At 39.4% G+C, this 15,168-nt stretch overlaps 1 protein-coding gene across 1 annotated transcript in view; it reads left to right on the forward strand.

The window, feature by feature from the left end:
- VWF (von Willebrand factor) overlaps window positions 1–15,168 on the forward strand; it is a 118,992-nt gene that overhangs the window by 61,915 nt on the left and 41,909 nt on the right. Inside the window, exons 28-32 of the mRNA XM_030238043.2 lie at window positions 2,922–4,267; window positions 4,721–4,840; window positions 6,164–6,307; window positions 13,502–13,645; window positions 14,780–14,944. Of these exons, the coding sequence (XP_030093903.1) occupies window positions 2,922–4,267; window positions 4,721–4,840; window positions 6,164–6,307; window positions 13,502–13,645; window positions 14,780–14,944 (1,919 nt within the window). The remainder of the gene's footprint in view (window positions 1–2,921; window positions 4,268–4,720; window positions 4,841–6,163; window positions 6,308–13,501; window positions 13,646–14,779; window positions 14,945–15,168) is intronic.

Below are 15,168 nucleotides of genomic sequence, written 5' to 3' on the forward strand. Positions count from 1 at the left end.
GAGGCATCTTGGAGACATCTTTTATGTCAGTACCCCTTCACAGAGAAGCCAGAGCTGAAGTTTTTCAATTGAAGCAGTAGGGATTATAGGATATCAGCTGAATTGAAGAAAGTGAAATCTATAAATTCCCTTCAAAAAAAGGCCTTTTCCCATGTGTTGGTGGCCCTTCTGGCTTCAGATGTTCAACTTCTTTTTGTGCAATGTGTGATTCAACATCAATAAAGCTGTCAGACTCATTCCTTCTGCCAGTATTAAAAAAAATTCCTGTGTGAGGTGCAAGATCTGTATGTGCACTCAGTCTAGAACTTGCTGATATTATTAGCAGTTGGAATTGTGTCCCATTCCTGGAAAACCAATTTCCATGAGATATTAAGGTTGATACCCATGGTCTGATCCTGCATACAGGCGTTTCTAAATAGGATGGCAGGGAATGTGGTACTGTGAACTGTGCAGGATGAGGGCCTTTAACTGCAATGCAGCAGAGACTGTTTGCATCTTGTTTAATGCCCTGTGGCATATTATGAAAATTTGTCATTTTCTGGATGTCTGGACCATGGATGGATATTTTCACTAGTGACTTATAATGCTGTGAAAAAAAAGAGAGTTTTCCAACTTGTAAATTGATCAGTTTTAATGGAAACTGAGTTGTAACTGTCCCTGCAGCAGCTATTATCACAGGCCAACACTGTAGCTCCAAGTGCTCTGAACCTTTTATGTATTTTTATGAATACATAAAAACTTACTTACAATTCCTGGTCTCTAGCCAGGGCTGGTGTGCAACTGAGCTATAAAACCATGGCATGAGACTGTTAGGTTCATCAATTAAATACATATCTTTAAACAGTATACATGAAGAGCCCTGAATTCCCTCAAAAGGTCTAAAAAGAGTCTTAAATGAGTATCTGTTCTCTAATTTTTGTAATTCTTATCTTAAATGTTGATACACTGGCTGCTGCTTAGAAAATATTTCAGAACATTAGGAAAACTTATCTCACTAGGGAAACCTCCATTTGCATAGCTGTCACCTAATTTGGGTGCCTATACCATCTGTACAAACAATAGAAAATACTGCACAAAAATGAATTTCATAGCAAGCATCCAAAGGAAATTGGAAACTAGAAGAGTCTTGTTCACACTAGGATTAGAATAATCTTCTGTTTCTGTATGTCAATGCCAAAAATAGCTCTGCGTTCTGCAATAAGGAAGACACTAAAATGAGCTTGAAAAGAACATAGCACTTCTATTAAGAGAACTTAAATGAAGGTGACACATGTAAAATGAAGTATTTTCCTGGAAAATGGCACCTTCTTCCAGTATCAACGCATGTAGTTTGTACATCCTGGGTTTTCTCTGGCAGTGCAAACATGAGTTTTTTTGGTGGTTGCTCTTTTGTAACTCTTTTCCCTACTCTGTTCCTTGGACGGTCCAGTAAGACAAGGCAAATATATGGACTGGTCTGTTCCACCCTGTGTGTGAGTGCAGGCATGTTCTTTTCTCTGAGAAAGCGAAGGTGGTCAGAGGGCTGGAACACGTCCTGTGAGGAAAGGCAGAGAGAGAGATGGGATTGTTCAGGATGGAGATGAGAAGGGTCTGGGAAGATCTTAATGGGACCTTTCAGTGCTTCAGCCTATGAAGAAGATGGGTACAAAATTTTTAGCAGGGCCAGTTGGGGCAGAACAAGGGGTGATGATTTTAAGCTGAAGGAGATTCAATTTATATGAGACATAACGAAGAAGTTGCCAAAGGGATTGGTAAAACACTGACACACGTTGCTCAGAGAGGTGGTGGATGTCCCATCCCTGGAAATATTTAAGGTCAGGCTGGACATGGCTCTAAGCAACATGATCTAGTCAGAGATGTCCCTGCTCATTGCAGGAGAGTTGGACAGGATACACTTTAAAGATTTCTTCCTGCCCAAACCCCTTTGTGATTCTAGGAAGTAAAGAGAAATATGCAGCCAGGAATTAGAAGGGCAGAAGTGTTAAAGCCTTGCTAAAGATTGGTGAATTTTAAGGGAGTTCATAAAAGATGGAGGGTGACAGAGGGAAAAAGCTCATGGTGGTGCAGAAGGATGAATAGTGGAAAAGGCAGACATAAGGGAGGGAAAGAAATTTGGGAGCTGAGGTGGAAAGGGGAAAATGTACTACTGGAGGTAAGGTGAGGGAAGATATAGGACTAAAAACAGATAACATCTATGATTGAAATAAAGCATTTAATATGAGAAACTGGACTGAAGAAGAAATGGTAAACAATAAGAAGGTAAGAGAGATATAAGAAACAGTGGAGGATGAATACGTGCCAAAGCTGTATCCAAACTAAAATGAAGTCAGGAAAAAAAACCATCAGGAAAGTACAGCACTTCAGAGGTAGAAAAAAGATCGCTAATTTCAGTAAGGTTAAAATCTGTGTGAACCTGGCCCCTGCACAGAGTTTGCTGGGTCACATCAGAGGTAAAACGTCTCTCCTCCTCTAGGATTTTACTTGGTATTCGCTGCCTGCAGTTTGCCTCATGTTCTGGTTCCTTGTGAAGCAGACTGGATCAGCCAGTTCAGTCCTCCAGTGGCCTGTAGGTTGCTGTACTGCTGATACTCAGTGGTTCCTAAACAGTTTCCAGACACAGATTTTACCCCTTCTGCCAAAGACTGTTCTAAGGAATTTCTTCTGACAAACACACCATAGTTGGTCACGTTTCCTGGATCTAAACATCCATGAACACAGGGGATTTAGGTGTACAATATCATGTGGGAAGTTGTGGGGAATTGGGTTGGGGAAAAAAATTATTCACATCGTGTTTTCGTTTCGCTGTGGTTTTGAGATGTTTGCTTTTGCTTTAGTGTTCTTTTATAACGTGTGGATGACTTGTTATAAGCATTGCCTTTTGCAGTAAATTTGATGTTTTTCTGATTTGATGATTTTTGTAGTCTATGTGAAGGGAAGAACTTAACCTGTGTGGACTGTGAGCCCATGGAGGACACCCTAACTCTGACAACACCTATTCCAGAGGAGGACATTGAGCTCCCAGCCAGTGCATACTCTTGCAGCAAAATGATGGACTTGGCCTTCCTGATCGATGGCTCCAATAAACTCTCAGAGGAGGACTTTGAACAGCTGAAGACTTTCATAATTGGTGGGATGAAAAAACTCCACATCTCCCAGAAAAAAATCCGAGTGTCAATTCTGGTTTATAGGGCTGGTCCCACCATCTATCTTAACCTTAAAGATGTCAAAACAAATTCCCAGATGAGAAGAATTGTCCAGAACATAAAATACACAGGTGATAAAGAAGCATCTGTCTATGAAGTCTTTAAATACACTGCATTGCATGTGTTTGGAAAAGCAGAGAGGACCAATGCTGCCAAAATTGCAGTGATATTTATAGCAAGCAGGTCTCAAAAAAAAATCCGTGACATGCTTGGCTTTTTGAAGAATAGAGACATCACAGTAATACCCGTGGGTATTGGGCCACATATCAATGTGGAACAAGTCAAATTCATGGCAAAAATGTTTCCAGGTAGCAGAGCCTTCCTAGTGAGCAATGTGTTGGAGCTAATGGATCATAGGGATTTCCTCATTGATCAGCTGTGTGATCTTGGACCTGAAGAAAGCCTTCTGTTATCATCTACATCTGCTCCAACCATGTCCAGTGTCATATTTCCCTCTTTGGGACTCACAGCCCCACCACCTCTTTCAGAAAAGTCCCATCCCAACAGGCTGGATATTGCTTTTATTGTGGAAGGATCTGACAGTGTTGGGGAGGAAAACTTCAATAAAGTCAAGAAATTCATTGAGAAAGTAGTCACAGGAATTAATGTGGGACAGGAAAATATTCATGTTACAGTCATGCAGTATTCAGAGACTGTCAGTCTGGAGTATTCCTTTAGGGAAATACAGTCAAAGGAAAATATTATTGAGAAAGTTAGGAGTATACCCTACCAGGGAGGGAGGGCTACTAACACTGGCAATGCCCTTGATTATATTTCCAAACATACATTTACATCAGTGAATGGGGGCAGGCAAGATGTTCCTCACTTGGTATATATGGTGTCATCCAGTCCTTCGACTGATGTTATCACACGACCTCCCAGGAGCATAAATGTTATTCCCATAGGCATAACCCCCAGTGCCAATATCCAAGAGCTCAGAAGGATCAGTCGACCTAATGACCCAATTGTCTTGAATAGTTACAACAGTCTTATTGAAGAGGCACCTGAATTAGTGCTGCAGTCATGCTGCACTCATGGGATGAGTTTTTGGACTGAAATCTCAGGTAAGATTGGATGAATTTTCTGTGTGATTTCTTTTTTCTTCTGTTGGGTCTCCTCTGTTTACCCTGTGTATCACTGAAATTTTAAGGGTTCCTTTATCTGGTTTGGTGTCTTGCTCTCGTATTCTGTGTTTTTTGTTTATTTTTGTTTTGTTGCTGATTTGGGTTGGGTTTTTTTGTTGTTGTTGTCATCTGCTGTTTGATTTTTGTTTTAGTCCTCTTAGGGTGAAACAGAATCAGTAGAAAAGCAGGAATTGAACTATCCATGTATCCCACTGAATATGAACCTCAAGGCTTTCATTAAAGGGCCATCACTAATTGCTTCAAATGTTCATATCCTGCTCTATTTTCCCAAAATGCAACTGGATTTATCCTTTCTGCTCCTACTGCATTAGCAGATACTACTTTGGTTATTATATATAAAATAACTTTTTTCCTTCCCCCTCTCACGTTCAGAGTTATGCAACAAACCCATGGACATCATGTTTCTTCTGGATGGAAGTTTGAATATTGGAGCATCAGAGTTTGAGGAAATGAAAAGCTTTGTGCGGGCATTTATTGAAAGTGTTGTGATCGGTATGTATATGCCTTTCAGCTCAAACATAGAAATATGTTTTGTAAAACAAAAGAATTTGCTTGTAGGGGACAAACCAGCTTCTCATTGGAGGTTTTTCAATTCTTAATTTTAAATTATTCATTCTAATCCCTCAAAGCACTGACTACTAAATGTTTATTTCCTGACCCATGTGGGATGGCTGACGCTTTCTGGGTGTTCTAAGCTCGCTGTGCTTGTAGAGTGTGTACTGATAGGGGGGTACACCTCTGGTTGGGCCATTCCTTATCTTTCATTATCAGTGCAGCCCCCCCAGTAGAATGCATTGTGTCCTGCACATATGTGAAGGGATCATAGCACAGGGAGCAGTTTAAGACATTGTGTGGGTTTTACCAAGTTCATCTGCTTCCTGTGTTTTCCCAGTAGTATTTAACAAACATGGATTTTATTTTTTTTTTTAGTCAGAATTGTATTTTTTTTGATCCAGCATTAAACCATTTCCATGAAGCAACTGCTGTTATTGGTAGTGTTCATATATGTCTTGCAAAGCATTGATAAAGACTCATTGTGCTCTATCCATAAATACCTTCAGTAGGAGGCTGTGAAGAGCAGTATAGCGAATCGCTATAAACAACATATTGCCTGGTTCAATTTTGCAAATCTGATATTTTAAACTGTCTATATAAATGCTCTGTTAATAGTTTTATTTGTACTTCTTACATAATGTATAATCAGGGTGTTAGGGAGGACCATAATTTGAAATTTATCTTCATTCCCCTTCACAGGTCAAGCTCCCTGGATTCACTTTGTTCCATGCACATCATTCCAGTGCTGTATGAGAGAGGGAATTTGGCATGAAATGATCCAGGGAGCTTGACCCATCTGACAAATGGAGCATCAATCTACTGCTTGTGCAAAACAAGGTGCACGTTAAAAAAAAAAAAAAAAAAAAAAAAAAAAAAAAAAAAAAAAAGAGGGAATGTTTAGATAATTTTAAAATGGAAAAGGAATAATACTGAATGGAGATCAAGAAAACAAAATTCTCCAGTTACTGTCACATTGATCTGGCCTAAAATACTTCATGCTAACTCCTGATAGAAAAACAACTGTTTCCAGCAGTACTTGGATATTTTTTTCATCAGGGAATAGTTCAGTTTTGGTCTTTTCACACTCTGATGGAAACCAGAGTGCCTAATGCAAATCACAACGTAAAACCACCCAGACTGTCTGGTTTGCCTAATGTAAATCACAATGCCATTGTTTCTTTAGATTTATTTTAAGACATTCACATGATTTATTTTAAGACATTCACATGCACTGCCTAAAGTGTTTATTTTCTGCTTCAGGCAATTCTTCAATTCATGTGTCAGTTCTCCAGTATGCCAGGGAAAATAATATAGAAATTTCATGGAACATGCCTCAAGAGACTGACAGGCTTGTAGAAATGGTGCAGTCCATTCAACAAAGGGAGCAAGGTCCTACCAGATTAGGTGAGTGATTTTGTGAGTATTGGTGTTTAAACAAGGGGAGGAACAAAACCCCATGAAATGCTAAGTACAGGGTGGCTACAAGCACCAATTTATGTCATGGTTCAGTTTTCTCTGTTGAAATGCATTGTCAGGTTACACAAATTATGGTTTGTCTTTAATGTATTTTGGAAAGAAGCCTCGAAGTAATGCTCAGGACTTGCATTCATTGCCTTTCAAGCAAGCAGAGCATAATTAAGAAGTAAGGACTTTGATCACTAACCTTTCAGTGCTGGTTGGTTGATTAGACATTTAGGAGCAGAACTGCTCATGCTGGCTTTATGAGCTGCCCTTACCAGCTGTTTGTGCTGAGCCAGTGTAACCCATCTGGTTAAAAAAAAGGAAAACAAGAATTATATTCTGTGTTATTCACTTCCTTCACCCAAGTTGCCATGCTGGTTCTGCAGGGACTTGGGCTGACACAAGACTGCGGGTGGTGCCAGGGAGCAGAGAACAAGGCTTGCCTAAGGCAAGACCTCAGCTGAAGATTTGCTTGTGAAATACTATCTTCTGTTCCAGACAGACAGGTCCACCTCCATTTTCATGTGTGAAAACATCAGATTTCCCACTGGTCTGTGGAAACTTGGTGCACACACAAATATCAGTTGCAGGGTTCAGCAAAAAATTATTCTCCTACACCATCTTACACCAGATACCCTGAGTATTTTGTTCTTCTGGATTGGAACCACATTTACTCTGGTAGCCACCAGCATCAGGGTCCTTTAAGGGTTGAGGAATACACAGAGTTTTGGAGTCTTTGGATTATAAAGAGTTATTTGTACAGAAAAGTGTGAAATAAAACCTGACTTCCAAAGTTCACAGGAGGATTAGCTCTGATTGTTTTCTCAACCTGGAGAAATAAAAATACCAGATGGCTGATGAGACTTCTATAGGCTCATCGTGGGATGAATTGTTGCATACAAATAGATAAGTTTTGTTAAGCCTTCCATGTAGTGTGTAGAGAAAGCCACATGGAACTGCAGGATAAGCAGAGCAAACACGGCCTTTGGGAAATGAAATGGGAGAGGCAGCCACATGACATCCTCATTAGTGATTTGTTTATGTCTCATTGGAAAATGCTCAGAGACTGTGATCGAGGATGTGGTATACTGAATGAAAGTGAAATAGAGAAGAAGTAGTTCCTCTCAAATGAAGTCATGAAAATATGGTGCTGTGTTGCACCTTGTGATGTGTGTGAATGTGGCTAGCTGTGCAGGAGGCAGCATTCCCAGGAAGGGCACAGTCACTCAAGCCCTTCTGTCTGTGCTCGAGCCTCTGGAAATGCAGAGTCTGCTTGACAAATGCAGGTGCCCCAGTCTGGACACTGCATTTTCTTAGGAGATCTTTTCTAGCCTTTGCTTGATCTGAATTTACCCATCAAAAAATATCATTGCTATTAGACCAGAGCTGTTTCTTCTTATTTGCACTGGCTGCCTGACAGTAGAAGAACAATTCAGTGAAATCCTTATTCCATCTTTGTTGATCCAAATCACACTTTTTTCGGTCCAAAAAGCTCTATGTGCGGAGGGCAATTGCTGCTACCACTGCTGAAGTCTTAGTGTAGAAAGCATTCCCTATCCTGCATTATTTAGCCGTAAGGAAACTCCAGGAGAGATTTTAGTAATAAGAAATAATGAAAAACTACTGAGTATGTGAGGGCATAAAAAGAACAAGAAAGAGCAGCTTATACCACAAATCTTTCCCATGCTTGTGCAGTGGGGCCATTCAATAACATCAGGTGAATTTTGGCTCAAGTAACCTATCAAGAAGCACCTCTATGGCTGTTCAGACATCATGAAATCATGTACAACTTCACATAAGAAACAACCGAAAAAAAAAAAGAAGGAAACTCACTAAACACTAAAGTGATGTGTGCAAGACAACTGAGAATCACATAAATGTGTTTCTGTTCAGCATTTGTGGGTGTTTAGGAGAGTTACAGGGAGAAGATTGAGCAATCCCTACAGTGAATACTGCTTAACACTTTATAAAAGCATTATTTTACTTCCTTATAGCCATAGTAAAAGTTGCTCATTTAGGCTGACATTTTCCTACCTCAGCCTCAAAATTTGGAGGAAGTATGTTCTATGTGGCTCAGCTGTATAAAAGCATCTTTAGGGAAAGGTATATTTCCCCCCTACAAGAAAAAAAAAATCTTAAATTTATATTCTTCCTCCAACTTTCCATCATTATTAATATATTTGATTAGTAGCATTCAGCTTTGCTGTCAGGATTCAGGAGGTATATATGTCTTTCTCCTAAACCTCTCCTGTGACTGTGGAAGCAAAGGCGCCCCATAGCACATTTCCTTATTCATATCTCTCCCCAAATGATGCCCTCTATATTGAATTTCCAAAATCTTGCCCCCATCACCCAAGGGCAGCTGCTGTCCTGATCAGAGGGCTCACACCCACTGACAGAGACTTTCACTTGTTCCCCAGAGATATTGCTGAACTGGTGGTGCCAGCTCCTTCTTGAAGCCAGTTTTAGGTACCACTAATATCTTCCCCAAGCTGTTTTAATTCACTGCCCTTCAGGGGATTTTTTTGTTTGCTTTTTTTTTCTAGTTCATTTCTTACAAGGTTTTTGTGTTAAATGAGCTTCTGATGAAGTCTGGCTTCATCAGAAGCCCTTGGTGGTAAGAGAAATGCAGGATCTGTGACCTGCAGAGGAGAGGTTTTTGGGGCCTGTTCCATTCAATGATGTTGGACTGACTGGTTTGTGCTGTTCATGAAAAGTTCAGCATACATAAATCAATGTGTGTTAATGCCAAAATATCAATATTCATGTGCCAAGAACTGACCACTTAAAGCACTGGGAGATCAGTTTTCAATAGCTGGTTTGTTTCAAATGAAAATAATCTTCTATTTGCAGTGAAAAATCCCAATTCAGTGCCAGGTGGAGAGCCTAAATTAAGATACAAAGACCAGCTTCAGGATTATGGACCTGGTCTATTGAGAGGTGTCCCTGCTCATGGCGGTGGAGTTGGAACGAAATAATCTTTAAGGTCCCTTCCATCCCAAACCATTCTGTGATTTTATGATTCTATGATTATCATCGTGGGGAGTTGTTCCTGGTTAGGCAAGTCCTTGGTTATGTCGTTGCAGTCTGGAATACTTACACCATCCAGACAGTGTTGGCTGCTTCTGTATCACTTCAGGTTCTGAGGAAGCATTCCTATTTTGTTCCTTTCCCAGGCTGCTTTCAGGATTTGTGGGAGATTAAGATCTGTTGTGGTACTTTTTTTTTTGTGGTCAAGATGTTGCATAAATGTTAGAAAAACCACTGAGGCCATTTAAGGCACAGATTACAAGTTCCCAGCAGGAACCTCCATCTCATTGAAATCGCCTGTCTGTCACAACTCTACAGACACAAAGAAAATAATTGGAAAGTTTTCTCTTAGGAAGTTTTTGCTTTCCCTGAGGCATCCACCAAAACATTAAATGTCCGTGGGTTCCAGATTGGGTAATTCTGGGATGAATCCTCATTTTTATTTCTTGGATATATTTTAAATATTTCTACGCACCTTGTGCTCATTCATTTAATTTCATGTTGTCAATGATTGCTCCCAATCCAATATTTGTGATTCAGACTAACATGACTTCTTACACATTTTAACTCTTCCATCCAAATCATTAATGAAAATATTTAATAAGGTAGAATCTAGTGTAATTCTATGTAGACTCATGGTAAGCACCTTCAACCCTATTCAACAGATTGTCTTTTGTCCTTAAAGCTTGTTTATATCCATTTAGTCCTTGCAAAAACCTCTGTGCGAACCATTCTGAGTTGTTACTTCAGAATACAAGTCTAAATTTAAAATCTATCAGGTGTCAAGTCAACCAGGAAATGGCTCTTAAAAGGCCTTCTCTGCCTCTCAGAATTTCAGCAACAAATGTTCACAGTCATTAATGATTATTCCAAACATGAGCGCTGAAGGATGGGGAGAAGATGCTGTTCTGTGCTTGGAATGATTGGTCTGTCCTTTCTAAAGCAGCCTGGATGGTTCAATTGGGTTTTTGTTTTCCCTTTTTGTTTATTTGCATTTTTTTCCCTGGACATGCCCAGTGAGTGGCATTCATACCCTACTGACTGAGCTGGAAGGCTGCTGGGGGCTCACCACTTTTGGTGGGCTGAGGGAAGGGCTAAAATGACTGAAAACAACCTGGGATAGAGGAATATGTTCCTGCCCATGGCAGGGGAGCTGGAATTAGATGATCTCCTAGGTCCCTTCCAACCCAAACCATTCTGAGATTGTCTTTGTGTTTCCATGCTGTGAAAACTCTTTCCAGTCTTAATAAAGCCTTGTGCTCGGTGTTGTTTAATTCAGTGTAAATACCTATATTTGCTTTACTGATACAAAAATGTCAGGTTTTTGCTGTGTTGCGGTCTCTCAGTATGAAAATGTTGAAGCTGGTTGATTTTAGCAATGAATAGTTTTTATTGTAGCCTCTGAGGGATTTGTTATTTCCCTCTGTGGTGAGATGGAGAGTCGAAGAGCCGAGAAGTGACAGCTTCCAGCTTGGGATGATGACTTTCTGAATACCTCTAGCAGGATGAAAGTGTTCATTTGATGATGTCTTCAGACACCTGGCTCTTTTCTCTAGTGCTGGCTTAAAAATAAAGGGAGAAATCCAAAGAGTTTTTACTATGCCAGATCAAATTTTCCATGCATTAAATTGAATGCTTTTGGGGCCTTTGAAATAGGCACTGGTTCTATTACAACAGTACTTGATTTCTTTATGAGAAATTATAAGAAGAATGGATTTTTTTTTCAGTTTGCAAATACGTATGGAGTTTCTGAACATTTTTAAAATTAATGTGAGAAGAAGAAAAATGGAGCTGGACTGGCTGCGGACCACACCAACCACACAAAAGTCAAAGGGTCATTAAAAAACCAAGAAATTTCAAGTACTTTTAAAAAATGAATGAAAAATCATTTGTGATTCTTACTGCGCAAAAGTTTAACGTAAAATATGATTGAAAGTTAAATTTTTTTTTTTTGGTAATTGTAGGACCAAAGGGAAATGAGTCAATCTTCTGGCACAGTGACTGTCCAAGAGCAATCTCAGGGATTTTGAATATAGTGTGATTTATTTGCTGTATTTTGTTTTATCCTTAGTTATTTCTAGCTAATGTGCCATTCTGTATCTAACATTTACCTTGACAGACAAAAAACCATTTGTAGAAAGGATTGTGGGAAAGCTGTGTAGGACATGAGTTAATGCCTGAGGTTAGTTATTTTTTTGTGGTCAGGAAGAGTAGTTTGTGAAATGGAATCACCATCACCTAACAAATAATGGTGTTTTAAAATATGTTTTGTTGCAAGTAGAAAAACATCCAAAATGTCAAGGTTTTCACTGAATATCCAACTGCTGTTGCCATGATGTAGAATCACTTAAGGGTTTGGGTTGGAAGAGACCTCAAAGGTCATCTCGTTCGAGCCCCCTGTCATAGGCAGGGACACCTTGCACTATCCCAGGTTGCTCAGATCCCCATCCAACCTGGCCTTGGACACTTCCAAGGATGTGGCAGCCACAACTTCCCAGGGCAGCCTGTTCCACTGGTGCCTCAGGACCCTCTGAGTAAAAAAGTTCTTCATTGCATCAAGTCTAAATCTCTCCTCTTTTAGTTTAAAACTCTTCCCCTTGTCCTATCCCTACCTGCCACTATAGTAAGTTGCTCTCATTCTTTTTTATAAGCTCCCTTTAAATACTGTAAGGCTAGAGTGAAGTCTCCCTGGAGCCTTCTCCAAGCTGAGCAATCCCAGCTTTCCAAGCCTTATCAATAATTAATGTGCTGAGTGAGATTCCTAAAGTTTGTCCATGCTTTCAGCAGCTTGGGAAAAGGGTTTTTGCTTCTATCACAGAAAAAGTGTGGGTGACATGGTTCAAGAAGATATCAAGTACAAAGTGTTCTTTGTAAGATGTTCTTTGTTAGGTGTGCTAAGATGTACTGGGGCTGTGCTGGTGAATTATCTGCAGGTTGACTTCCAGTGTTTTACAAATGCATTTGTTATTATAAATTGTACAGTAAATTTCTCAGGCAAACCTATTTTTGCTCCACAGTTATTGCGGATTACTCAGAGGAAATACTCTTTAAAGTGTTTATTGTTCACCAGTCACTGTTTTCCCCGAATGTCACATCAGTCACCTGGTTTAATTTCTAGATTACTCAGAGGAAATACTCTTTCAAGTGTTTATTGTTCACCAGTCACTGTTTTCCCTGAATGTCACATCAGTCACCTGGTTTAATTTCTACTTCCTTACCTGATAACTTCCAAGCCCAAAGGAGCTTTTAAGAAAGCTGCATATCATGATTCCCAGTGTAAATATTTGTGCAAATACATGTCTAAATGCAAGTACTAACAAAGTGCTCTCTTGCTGAGGTTATAATTATCAACAAAATTTGCCTGAGTGGTCACAGATGTAAAATGAATGGGCAGCAGCTTCCCTTTTAAGCTAGTTTGTGATTTGGTAGCTCAGGTAGAATTTTTTTGCAAGTTTTGTGGGGTTTGGTGTGGGTTTTTTTTGTTTTGCTTTTATTTTAATAAGGATCACCTGGTTGTATCATGGATTACACAGAGTTTAAATTTCAGAAAGGTTACTGATTGTATGGAGGCAAGATAGGTTTTTCACACCCATAGGGAAAGTCAATGAAATGAAGGAAGCGCTGGATCTTTTATAGGAGTCAGAACTTGTGTAAACAGCTCAGAATGATGCCAAGCTGTGGATCAACTCGCCACTGGATGTCAGTGCTGCTATGCAGTTCGAGGCAGGAATATAATCCCCACAATGTCTTCTATTCTTTAGGGCTGGCAGTACTTCTGGGAAAGGTAACTACTTAAGTGAGGAGCTTGACTTTGTATCATGGCTAAGGAAAGGGAAAAGAATTCCAATCACTGCAGAGACTGGGATAGTCTACGGGTGGAGTTAAGGATGGTCCTCCTGTGTTTGAATGTCTTAATAAATGCTGGAAGGTTTTTAATAGCTGAGGTCTTTTATGTAGCTGCAATAAATCAGACATTAAGAGTCCTTTAAAATGAAATATTTTTCATTACCTAATAGTGTAACACACTAAAGCAATATAAAATTTAGTTTTACGGTCTCCTGTGACTTTTCTATTAAATCTCTCATTTCTCTCTTCATTTCTTCCTAGGAAATGCCATTGATTTTGTGGTCCAGAATGCGATGTCAGAATCCCATGGAAGCAGACCCAGCGCATCAAAGGTCGTGATTGTCATCATGTCGGGGAACTCACAAGATGCTGTGGAGGCTGCTGCCCTTTCTGCAAGAGTTAACAGTAAGCCTCATTTCACTGTCACTATTAATAAGTAGAGTTGTTACTTTTTAAGTAATGGGCTAGAACAGAAGATGGAAAATTAAGACACTGGTGTGTTCATGTAAGTTCTGGAGTTACTGTGCATAGTGTTGTCGTAAGGAACAGACCTGAAAAAAACATGCCCCGTGAAGATGCCTTTGATGTACTGGGAAATTCAGGACCAATCTGCAATTAAGGCTGACAGCTTCCCCAGAATTCACAAATTAGGAGCATCTCATTTTCTGAGATCGTATGGGTAGACAGGGATAACAGAATTGTGGTCTAATATTATATATTCAGTACTGGTGCATTAGAGTGAAACTTGAAAGGTTCACTCTAGTAATAATAATAATGATAAAAATAATCATCGTATTCATAAAGATAATACTGATAATATTAATTAGAGGTTTTGATCAGATTCTTCACTGACCTATACAGGAATATACTTTTGCTTCAATGTACTGTCTGATCAAGTTTTCTGGCTGTTCTTTCAGTACCTCAGGTTCCTCAGGTGTTCAGCTGAGGAACTTTGACTTTGTTTGAAGGTTGCTCTGGGAGTTATTGAATAAGGCATGGACTGTACTACAACTATCAACTGTTATTTTTAATTAAATGGTTTGAAAATAATCCAATTGCTGTGTAACTGAAGAAAGAAAACAGCTTATTGGGATTCTTTTTTTTCATTAAAAAAGAGTGAAGATGTCATTAAGTCTGCAGTTGCATTTTGTTTCATTTCATAATAAAATCATGAATGATCTTATTATGCTTGGGACTAATAGAGCTCATCTTAGCTAACGGTGTGATTAGAGCAGCACCATTTCAGTCCTTAGTTGCCTTTAGACAGTGTGGGGGGAACAATGCAAGTAACACATGAAAATTAAGTGTTGGAGAAAAACTTTTCCCAGTTCTATTTTTTTTTAGAAACAAATGAAAAAATAAAATTTTTATCATCTTTAAGTTGGAAAAAACTTTTAAGATTATCATGTCCAACCATTAACCCAGCACTTCCAAGTGCCACATCCTTTATATACTTCCAGGAATGAACACTCCCTGTCCATAAGCAATGATTTTCATCTGTGCCTTGCCTATTTCAAGCCCTTCCTTCTCTTTTCCTAGGAGTATCCCTGTTCCCAGTTGGTGTTGGGAACAGATATGATGAAGGGCAGCTGAGGACTTTGGCTGGGCCATCTGCTGCTAACAGAATCATGAAGCTCCAGAATTTTGAAGATTTATCCACTGTGATCACACTGAATAGTGAATTTATCAAAAAAGTGTGCATGGGTGAGTCCAAAAGTCATGCCTTTATGTCTGGAGCAAAACACAAAAATTGAAATGCAAAACCAGGATGATTTTTCTTGATATGAGAAGGCAATCAGATGCTCTGTTGTGAGTGTTCCACTGACAACCATCAAAAATACTGACCTAGACCACCTTCATTTATGTGTGAAACCAAATTTCAGCTCTTTAAATATGTATCCAGCTGCTATTCCAATTAGCTCAATTAC

Source organism: Serinus canaria, chromosome 1A (genome assembly GCF_022539315.1).
Source record: "Serinus canaria isolate serCan28SL12 chromosome 1A, serCan2020, whole genome shotgun sequence".
NCBI classification, from domain to species: domain Eukaryota; kingdom Metazoa; phylum Chordata; class Aves; order Passeriformes; family Fringillidae; genus Serinus; species Serinus canaria.